General features: G+C 42.0%; 1 protein-coding gene across 1 annotated transcript in view; it reads right to left on the bottom strand.

The window, feature by feature from the left end:
- Window positions 1-599: 599 nt before the first annotated feature.
- Window positions 600-11,733, bottom strand: part of LOC121355563 (transcription factor jun-D-like) — an 11,347-nt gene continuing 213 nt past the window's right edge. Inside the window, exons 2-3 of the mRNA XM_041471075.1 lie at window positions 10,914-11,730; window positions 600-4,749 (exon numbers count right to left, since the gene is read on the bottom strand). Coding sequence (XP_041327009.1) covers window positions 10,970-11,730 — 761 coding nt within the window. The 3' untranslated portion in view covers window positions 600-4,749; window positions 10,914-10,969. The remainder of the gene's footprint in view (window positions 4,750-10,913; window positions 11,731-11,733) is intronic.

Raw genomic sequence — 11,733 nt, 5'->3', positions numbered from 1 at the left:
TTAAGTACTTAAGACAGAGGCTTGGAATACAATCCTGCTGCCATTTAAACCCACGGTATCCATCCCACAGTATTTAGTGGTAGCAGCATTGAGTTAATTTTTCCAAGATTGCCAATTGCAGTATGCCTTACTTTCAATTCTCAAACAAGTTGGCTACCACTGAACAGTAGGAATTTTAAAATTATTGTAAACACAGTTATCACTGTTGTATATTCAGTAAGTTACAGTATTCTCCTAAACACATCACTAAATTAAGAAAATGTTTTACATTTAATCAAGTGCAAGATGCCCACTAGTATTGTCCACTTTGTCTGAGAAGTATTTTGAATATAATACAGTTAGTAAAAGTAATGTAAAAAAATTACAATGGACATAATCCTCAGTTGTTAAGCCCTGTAGCTTGTTTACATTTTAAAAAATCACCACATCAGAAAAAAGGTCTCAGAAGTGTCCTTTAAAATCTCTCCTGACCAAATCCAGCAAATGAGTAGCTACTCAATTTTGTTTCACTATTATCTCCATCTGTGTGCAATGCCCTTGCCAGCATACCTGTTTGAAGACTTTCCAAAATCAATCATGTCCATGATATCCATACAGAGTGTTTTGTTTTGTTGGGGGTTTTGTTTCATTGGGTTTTTTTTTAATTTAGTCACATGCTGCAATTTTATAAAATTCTACCAAAAGCAGAGATTTTTAAAGGGTTTCTCAGAGGCTTCCTCTGTGCCAGCTAATTTAGTAAGGCAGAATAAGAATGTACACATAACCCAACTTTAAAAAAACCCAAGAAAGGATGCAGACAAACACCCACCCACCAACTAGTTGCATGTCAGCTGCTGGAAGAGCAAAGCCCAGTTTGAACTGCTCTGCTTCCACTTCTGATTTTGAAGAGCTACCCTGAAGGAGGAAGCGCCATGCCTGAAGGCCTATGAAGAACCAGCTTGGATTGAAGAACTGTAGGAAGCAGCAGTTTGCTCACACCTCTTTTGGACAAAAAGAGAGCTTGGAAATGCTGGTGGTGACACAACAGGGGGGGATTCTTAGCTTTTACAGGAAATCCCTTATTCTGTTAATCAGCATGTGGCATGAATCCCAGTAAGGACCACAGAACATACGTGATACTACCAGCAGCCCAGCCCAAGATATTGCAAGGTATTGTGATTATAGTAATGCAGATCATTAAGTGTTTTCTGCATCAGAGAAGCTCAGCAAGAACCAGAAATCACCAAGGGTTTTCAAAGCTGGGCCCTATTGCCCAAGACCTCTCCTTTATCTATGAGAGTTAGTTCCTCTGTTGAACTGACAGAAAGACATACTGCACAAAGAATAATTAATTTAATCTTTCCCAGTCTGCACCTAACTGGAGCTACTCCTTTCTAAGGGGATCTCTTTCAAGTCATACAAGATTAGCCATCATAAATACCACACAGTGAGGGCACATGTGTGGTCCCCCAAACCTCAGAAAGATTTTTCAGTGTAGGCAGAAACTGTAGGAACAACAAGTCAACTTTAGATGAGACACTACAGGAAAGAGAAACTGCCCTGGAATAATGTGCTACAACTCCATGGACGGAAAAACACAGAAAGCTGAAGAGCTACTTCACCAAAAGACTTATTCAGCAATACAGACCCAGCTGCCTTTCCTGGTAAGATGCTGCACTGGGAGTCAAGAATTACCCTCAGATATCATAAACTAGAGGTAACCTTACAGATTGAGCTTTAAGGCCAAGGAGGTCCAAGGCCCTTCACAGCAAGATACCTCTGGTACTGCCACTTCTTAATCTCTCTACCCTTTTCCCCTTCTCTCTTTTTGACCTTAAGAAGCCAGTATTCCTGATTAGCCAGTATTCCTGATAAGGAAGAGTGGGAGGGGCAAAAATCAGTGGCTAAATTTTGGTGTGCAAGACTATGCAGACTTGCCTATCATTTTCTATTTAAAAGTCAGGAATTGCACAATACATATTGCAACACTTACTCCCTTCCCTTTGTCCTGTACAAAGCAGCAAAGCACAACCAAAGCAAAATCACTGTTGGGAGTGTTTAGATTGATGGCTCACATGTCAGAAGTGCACTAAGCGTCTCTGTAATTAACAGCACTTTGCAACAAAGCAAAACAATTCTCCAATATATACTTGTGTTGGGTCTTTTGTTTCAGGTTTGGGTTTAATTCTGTTGGTTTTGGTTTGGTTTTTTTTTTTGGGGCATGTGGGAGAGTCAACAAAGCCTGAATATTTAATCTGTTACACGTGGAGGAATGCTCAAGGGGCTCGCAAGAACTTGTTTTGCTGCACATTGAGCAACACCACATGGCAAAGCCTTGAAATTAGAGCAAATGCTTGAAGACAGGGCGTAGCTGCCTTTTGGAGCTCGTCCTTCATGGGCTGCATTTTATTAGAGAGCAGACCTTTGCATCACCAGTCAGCATGCAGACCTGGGCTTTACTTGATGACATTTCAGTATGGTGGTTGCCATGGCTTTAAATAAATAAGGATAAGTGTGAAATCACTAGTCATCAGGCCAAGCAGGCAGGGGCATAGTTTCTAAAGAAGAGACATTTAGAAGACACTTATGCAGTAATAACAAAACAAAGTTAAAAAGCATTCTGAATAGCAGTCCTAATTATCTGCTACTTAAACATACTACAAATACTACCATTAAATACTGTTTCAGAGATAAGTATTATTTTTTCCTTGAATTCAATTTCTTTGTCTCGTTCCTGCTGCTGATAACTTCGACCATCATCTCTACTACCAGTGGGGAAAGGAATAAAGAAGTAAACTTCATTAGACACTATTGGACTGCTGGGAAACAGGTATCATACCATGCGGACATATCAGCTTGTGCGGTGATTTGACTTAGACTGTCAAAAGACTGTCAAAAGTCACAAGGATTTACAATACCATTTTAGTAACTGGCACAAAATGGTTTGGATTGACAAAAACACTTTGGCAGTATTTTAGGAATCCCTATTCTGAAGGTGTCCGAGCTACTTACGGCCGTAACTTACGTGACACTAAGTATAACAAGAACATTTAACTCCCTGATAGTATTTCCTCACTATTTCTGCTACCCTCCCATGAAGGATGTTAAAAAACAGAATGGTAAAAGTTGGAAAAATCCAAGAATTCAAACTCTGTCTCTACTTGTGAAGAACAGCAAGTTATATATCAGTATCTTCTACTGCTCTCTTTCCATAGCTATTACTAGGAAAAAAGAAGACGACTATCCAAAATACATTCTCTGGAGCAGCACACTAACTTTATTTGACACTACTCCACTGCTTGTGTCCTGCTTTACAAGAAAATCTGAAGATTTTTGAAACAGAGGTGTGGGAAAGATTATCAAGTTCAGTATGTTATCTTTCAAATTACTCAGCATGTACCAGAAGACTATCTTTAGTTAGTCAGTTAGTTAGTTAGTTAGTTAGTTAGTTAGTTTAAAACAGTTAGTTCTTAAAGGTCAATTTTCCATATGAGGCAGGAGGGACACATCCCTTGGGGCAGTGGGAAGCTGTCTGAAGAGGACAAGAAAATGGTATCAAACAACTCCTCAGAGTTCAAGCTATTGGTCATGATTTTTCACCTATTCAGACCATTGTTTAAGAACAGGGATGCAGTGAGAAGCCTGACTCTTAACAGCTCCAGCTTTCTTAATCTATGACAGAAGTAATACCACAATTGGACAAACACTGATTGAAACTGAACAATTGCAAGACATGCTTCAAGGTACTTATTAGAAAGGTTTTCAAATTTATTAAAATAAATTTTGAGATAAACAGGACTCAACCTAAAAAAGTAATTGAACTTGCAAAACCAAAACAGAGACTGCAACCAATGATTTTTCTCCTCCCCCTTGTATGGGATGGGAGTCTTTTACTGATCTGCAGCAAGACAGCTCTCCAAGGCTGCATGGACCCTATTTAGGTGACTTACAATTCCACCCATACATGGTTCTTAACCAGTAAGTAACAGTAGTAGTAAATCTTGTCAGCAGTGTGCTAAATATCAGAATGTAGCAGTGTATTAGTGCACAGTGAACTGGTCATATCTATTATCTCCATGTCAGCAAGGCTTCAAACCCAATCATCACTAAAGAAATGGTCATTCTTTAGCCAGAACATTTACTCCTGAAACTATTGCAGACCCTATTTGTTACCAGTACTAGAAATTGAGAGCAAAGCTCCATTTACAGCTAGCTATGCTATGGATAAAGACTTTTTGACAGCAGACAAAAAAGCAAACATCATGTAGGTAATTATTTAGGGTGACTACTTTAAAACATTATTTATGATAATCATAACTTCACCTTGAAGTAAACTACTACACATGAACTGCAGCATTTCAGATAGCATTAAGGCTAAATGTGACTTCAAAGTAAGTTCTCTTTTTGTGTTAATTTAGCATTGCAAGGCTTGACAGTCCTCCAATTTAACTGGAAATCTAAAAAATCACCTTGTGATCACACAAAGAAATGCAGCATAGTTGTCTTCTGGAAGAATTTGACCACAACAAAAGCATATGAAAAACCCCACTGTGTACTGTTGCAGCTAAGAAAATCCCAGTTCCTTCCTTTGGCCATCCCCTTCTCTATGTATGCTGATGTCTACACACAACACCTTGACATGAATTTCCAGGTATCTGTGCTTCAGAAGAATTAGTTCATAAAGGCTGGATTTGCTGTTTCTTCAGTTAGTCCTCATTGACTTGAGAGGATACCGCCCAAGCAGGACTCCAGCACAAGAACTCATGTCCCCTGCAGACACAAGATCAAGATTCAGAGTTTTTACATCAGCAACACACTTTTGTCAAGACTACTCTACTGAAAGTTGCATTTCAATGCACAGCACTGGTGTGAAGATACAGATTCTACATTGGTTTCCTTCCCCCCACCACTGTCTCCCCAGTGGGACACTCCAGAGACAACTAGAGCAAGGCATTCTGACTGAGCCATTTGAAGCTAACTGTTTCAACATCCAAGCAGAGATCCGGTTTGTGACTACATTGATGCACAAAGTAAGCCTTCAGGTATGCAATAGCTTAAGAAAAAGTGCTCCCAGACTAAGGCAAACAGCAAGGATCAATGCCCGTAGCAAGGCAACAGGATGGTGCCTCGGAAAGCTACTCTCATTATGATTTGTGTGAATACATTTCTAGACTCTTTTAGCAACGCAGAAACAACAGCAGGTTCTCTACTGTGCACTCACTTGCAGTGTTTCTCAGAAACCTACATTTAGCTTGTCACACATGACCAGTTCATGGAGAAGTCACTTCTGTCCCGCCTCCAAGTAACTGAGTCTTTATGAAGAGAGAAGTTTCACAGCACAAACAGCTGCAAGACACTTCATAGGATAAAAAGAGACAGATCTCTGAAACACTGGAGAGGAGTAATCAAGAATTACTAAAACCTCTTGTCCCCCATAATTTACCATAAAGGCCTGAGTCTCCATATATTCAGATTTAATTCAACATCTTCATAGTGGAGTTGCACCATGTGCGGCAAGATTAACAAGGGTCTTACAAACTTCAGATTCTGCACTTTTTCACAGGAACATTTATCATTCTTCATCAGATACACTAAACCCTGATGCAAGTGACTGTGGTGTAAGAAGGATGAGTTAACATTTGCAGGATTACTATGCACTGTGAAAGTTTTTTGTCCAAGATTTTTTCTGCTGATACAGGTATTGCCAAATACTGAAAGAGGTGAATCCCTGACAGACTCTACTGGGTTTAGATGCCCACCTCTGCTGGAAGATGAGCAGTGACTACAAAGTCACTACAGCAGTCACTACTGATCCAAAGAATTGACCAATGAGCATCAAAACAGGGTAAGAACTCTTCAACACTCATTCTTACAGTAAGACTTAAAAAAAACCTGGAAAAAAGGAAGTGATTTTGTACAAATCAAATATGTACACAGATATGTCATACTCCAATTTGTCCACTTGCTAAACATAGAAACTTGGAGAATCAAGTAAGGAAAGAGCAAAATTACCCAGCAGCAGTTACAGCTGCACATATGAATAAACTAAAATGTTACTCATTGCTTTCCTTTTTTAACTTGCACTCCAGAAGCAGGACAGATAAAATGCATCAAAGAATGACCTATGTTACAAGCAGATGGGTCTTTTTCTCTTGCATATTAATCTCATACATAGAAAAATTTTCTCTAAGAAGCTGCTGGATTCAAATAGTTAAGACTCTAGTTATGGCAGCTAAGATGTTATTTTCAGCACAACTAGTAATTCAGACCTGGCATGCACCTGTACTTCAGACACTATCAAACAATACTATTCAGTATTTTGGGAAGCATCAATCACTTGTATAACTGATTAAAAATTAGTTGCCAAATCAATTTCCACTTTAACAGCCGCAAACTGCAGAATGCCTCAGGGCTTAACCTGGGGAGGTCACTCCTCTGTCAAAGGTGAGACAGAGAGTCAATGAGATATTTAAAGGAATGAAGGATGCTTCATGACTCTTCTGGAAAGATACAAACACAAACCAGGATGACAGAGAACTCTCATAGATCCACCCTTGATCTCAAACAGAGCATGACAGTCAGTAGTAACTACTGCCATACAGTGAAGAGTCCAGATGTGTTGAGATATTTATCTTTTTGAAGACCATCAAAGTCTTGTAACAGAAAACATGACCATCACCACCAAAATCACTCCTCACCATGATCAGGACTTATCATGACCAAACACCTCTGATTCTCAAAGTATGCAAAGTATTTGCTTTTGGAAAGGCTCTCTAAGCATACTGAATGGGCTCGACCTGGAATCACATCAAAAGTTTTAAGAACAACTCACCAGCTACTTGGACCTCTCTGGAGACCTTGTGATTCCAACAGACTTCACTACACTGGAGACCAAACCAATCAACTTTCCTAGCACCAAATGGCATCATTTGAGTCAATGCTATCAGAGTGGCTTCCTTGCACTCACATCAAGTAGCGCCAGATCTGATGGGGGCTCCACCCTCTGCCCAAGGAAGGAGTGAACAAGTCTTCTCTTACTGAAAACATTCCCCCTCCTACTTCCCAAGACAGAAAAGATCTGATAACAAGTCAAATAAATCAAATCCATATATGAATCAAACTCTTTTGCTGTAGCACCTAAATAAGAAGGCACTTCACATCTAAACCAAGATATTAGTTCAAGCACATTCAAAAATTTAAAAAACCATATGCACATCCAGCAACCAAAACAGACAAAGGAGACTATTTAGTCTCCAGAGCAGATTACACCTGGGGCAAAGAAACAGGGGACGTTCGTCACGGGTTCACATCTAGACTGAAAACCATATTGGAAAGACATGAAGGGTAGCCTGCAAATCAAGTCATGCAGCATGAGTCTTTGCAAGGACTAGAAAATAGTATGCACAAATATAACAAAGCATGGTAGTTTTGAAGAATGAAAAAAAAATGCTAAAAAGCACTGAGCTAACAGTGAACATAATTATTTTATTTGGGGATTTTAATTTTTTTGTTTGCTTTTTTATTTTGTTTTTGAGGGGTTTTGGTAATTTTCTTTTTTTTTCCCTTACAGTAACACACAGCCAACTTGCTTGAAGTTACTGAAAAGGAGCTACATGGATGCAAATCATATAAACAGTCTGAAAATTTTTTACCCAGTATCTTTCTTTTAATGTCTCACAGTGACCAAAGTTTTCAGCAGAAAACCAAAAAAAACCTAAAATACACATATGTTTAACAACAAACTGAAGAAAAAAGGCAGACAAAATAGAGAGGCCATATTTAAAGGTTTATGAACACTGCAGGGCTAAAAGTCAGAGTATTGATAAGTTTTAGAAGACAGGAACAATCAAGTCTGACAGCTGCAGCAGGTAGGTACTCCTGAGTCTTTTAATATTGGTTTAAAGTGTTAGGTGCTTAGGCTTTCAACTCAAAATCTGCAAAAATGCAGCAACCCTAGCAGAACCAGTCCAAGCAGGAAAAAAAAGTACAAACACCCCAACACTATTCTCAAATTTTGGTCATGTCACTGTTAGATCCTGTTTCTCAGCCTAAATGCCAGATAAAAAAACCATTTATGAAGGTAACTGATCACTCTACAGAAAACATATTTCTTTTGGATGACTCCACCAGAACGGTAACCTCTGGCAGAGAGCTGAAACTATCAGCCTCACTAGTAATCTCTCATCAGTCATCAGGGTAAGAGAGCTGGCCTGTCACCACTTCTACCACTGAACAGATGTCAGCTAGAACAGAAAGCAGGCTATCAAAGAAGTTACCGTATGAGGTCTTTGAGATGCTGTGTGTGAGACTGCTCTTGCAGATAGTTCAAACTCAAGTGAGGTAACGTGGGGTGGTTTTCAGCTTTAACATTACCATTCTGGAAAGGGGGAGCTCACTGTAACCCTGCTAGACTATAGCCCACTAGAGTCTTGCCTGTGTCTGGGAAGGGGAACTGCAGTGATTTCCCATGCCTTATGGATCCCCTATGTTGCTTGGATATTGCTAATTTATTATGAGCAGAAATTAAAAATAAGTAAAGAAGCATTGCACAGCTGCATTCGTTGTTGTCCTGTGTTCTACCACAAGACCTTTACCTAGCCCTACACTCAAATACAAAGACAAGGACCAAAGAAGAGATGCTCACCCAAAAATTCTTACAATTTCTCCCAGGATTCCTTAAAAAATCCCCACCTTATTACATATGCAGTAAAGTATCTCACATCTACCTTACTCACTATGGAAAAGTGTTAAGTGTGGGGGGAAAGAAGTTTTTTTATCAGTTTCTCCAGACTTGCAGCATCTCTGCAGACGACAACTACCAAAGAAAAAACCCTATTTTTCACCCAGTTATTATGTAACAGGCAGTGCTACAGATTGTATGCAGTATGGTTCAGAATGCCCCTAAGAAGTCTTTGAACCTGTGTTAAGATCAAAATATTTTTAAATCTGCTCATTAGTAATTCTAACAGCAGAATGTACTGTTACAGGCAATCATTTCAACCACCAAACAAGGCTCTGGTGACATGATCGAACAGTTATACAATTATTAATATGGCTTCTACCTAATTTGCATATGCATTAAGAAATATCCTCCAAGCTATCTCAGCTACAGAAAGAGTGTAACTACGCATTCTCATATAAATTCATACATGTGCCAGGAATGACTGCACTAAAAGGAAAAGCTCATACCCTTGATTGCTGCAGCTCAACTTTCTGAACAGATAGCACTCACATATCCCCAATAAGATCATGAAAAACTGTGAGTCTATCCCATTCTTATTGGATTTCAAATCATCAGCTGTAGCCTTCAGAAGATGTGAGATGTTTACCAGCTCCCGAGTGGCTTTAACAGATCTGAGCAATTGCTGTACACATAGAGACGTCTATGCCCTCTTGGCTCCTCATACCCCTTTTCACCAGCTGGCACAGACACATATCCCCATGAAAGATTTGCCTCTGAGTTCAAGCAGAGTTTTTAGCACAGTTTCAACGAGAGAAGAGGGCCCCATACTGCAGCTGGATCTGCTCAGGAGAAGCCCTGCCTTTCCCCAGCGGCAGGGCCGGCCCGCAGCCTCTGCACAAAGGGGCTTCTGGTGAGGTGACCGTCACACTCCGACAGACCCTTCCCACCGCACCATTGCCACAGGGCTCGGCAGCGCTGCGCTAGCGGCTATGCTCGAAAAACACAGATGCAGCAGAAGCATGGAAGGCAGTGGCACCGAGCAAGGGACCTAAAGCTTTCAAAAACTTATTGAGGATTATGTCTAATCAGAAGAAATAGTTCCTTTGCTATACTCTTCTACTAGTAAATTCTTGACAAAGAAATAAATCACACCGAATCTTCCCAACCAGAAAAACACTTCACATTCTAGCATTGACTCTGTCTCTAGAGTATTGCAGAAAGTTTCTTTAGAACAAAGTAGACCAAGAAGCAAGATACACAGATTTCTACTGAAAAATAAATCTAGTCCTCCATAATATTTCTGTGATTTATTCAAACAGAATACAATGGAATTATCACCTTTACAGCTAACCCACCCCAAATCTGAGCCCTTTTCTGTATAGCACTGAATTGTTACTATACTATGGAAAGAGCACGCACTACTGGAATGTACACAGTGAAGGGAAAAAAAATAAAGCTCTTTTTGCCAAAGTAACCATTTTCTCTACTAACGTGTTATCTAGAAAAATAAGGTCTAGGCAACGTCCAAAAAGTGTTCAAGTTTCAATAAATAACTATCAATGCCCCAAGCTTGCACTGGCACAAGAAATATGGAGCATACAGGTTTAGAAAACTATTTTCCTATGACTGAGTCAGCAATGCAATTCAATCTGCTTTAAGATTTACAACAAAAAATCATTTCCCTCCAGGGTTCGATTTGAAAATCAAAGCCATATAAGTGCAAGAGCACCCACATAGCTGTCTTAACTCTCAATGGCAAATTAAAGCTCTAGAGAAAGACAGTATTTTAAAAAAGGTTCTTTATCAATACCAAGAAAATATACATAGCCATATTATGTTTTAAATATATATATACACGCACATCTTTTCAAAAGGTACGATTCTGGCTAATTTTTTTTAAGTTTGAAAAGCTTATCCATTCCTATACAGTTCAGTAAGGTGTATTAGGAAACACACGTATTATATCCCCCATGAAAATAAAGTTGAATCTTTCTGTAAACAGTAATTTTCTTATTTTCGGAAATCTCTACAGACCTCAAGTACTTCACTGAAAAATTAACAACCACCTGCCCCAGAACCACCCACGGAGACCCTCGCTGCTGAATGCGACATCAACAGAACTCGGGAAATGCTTAGCAACACCCGCTCCCGCAAAAAAACCGCCGTCTCCGGGCGCAAATAAATAATAATAATAATAATAATTAATGATAAAAATAATAATAATAGCAGAAGGGCGGCAGCAAGCGCGCACCTTGGCCCCGCGGTGCCCCCGGGCCCCTGGGGCCGGAGCCGGCGGGGTGTCCCTCCTCAGCAGGCGCTGGTCTCCGGCGCGGCGGCGGCCGCCTCGGGGGGAGTCTCCCGCGGCTGGGCGGCGGCGTGAGGAGGAGGAGGATGCCCGGCGGCGTTGATGTGGCAGCCAGAGGAGAGGTGGCTGCGGACACGACCCTGCAGCTGGGTGACCTGGGCGCGGAGGAGGTTGGCGGTGGCGGCCAGCTCGGCGTTCTGCCCCTTGAGCGCCTTCACCTTCTCCTCCAGCCGGGCGATGCGCTCCAGCTTCCGCCGGCGGCACTTGGAGGCGGCGATGCGGTTTCGCAGCCGCTTGCGCTCTGCCTTCAGCCGCTCCTGGCTCTCCGCGTCCAGCGGCGACAGCGACGGTGGCGTCGGCGCGCTACTGCCACCCTCCCCGCCCGCCGACGGCGGCACCTCGGGCACCGTCTGCGGCTCCTCCAGAGACCGCGCCGGCGGCAGCCGGCCGCTTCCCAGACCCGCGGCCCCGAAGGCCAGGCCCGGCGGCGGCGGCGGGGCGGAGGCGGAGGGGTAGGCGCTGCCCGAGGGGCTCAGCGGCCCCGCGGGGTTGAAGCCGCTCAAGTTGGTGTAGACGGCCGGAGGGTCGGCGGCGGCAGTGGCGGGGGCTCCCGGTGGCCCCGGGCGGGCGGTGCAGCAGGGTCCCGGCGCGGAGAGCGGCGGCGGTGCCGCCAGGAGCTGGTTCTGCTTGTGCAGGTCGGCCAGGGCCTTGACGAAACCGTCGGCGAAACCCTCCTGTTCCTGCGTCACCGGCTGCCGGTAGAGGA

Source organism: Pyrgilauda ruficollis, unplaced genomic scaffold (genome assembly GCF_017590135.1).
Source record: "Pyrgilauda ruficollis isolate IOZ18807 unplaced genomic scaffold, ASM1759013v1 scaffold106, whole genome shotgun sequence".
Classification (NCBI taxonomy): Eukaryota; Metazoa; Chordata; class Aves; order Passeriformes; family Passeridae; genus Pyrgilauda; species Pyrgilauda ruficollis.
Note: the sequence above shows the minus strand (reverse complement) of the source record. Positions and strands in the feature narration are given on the sequence as shown.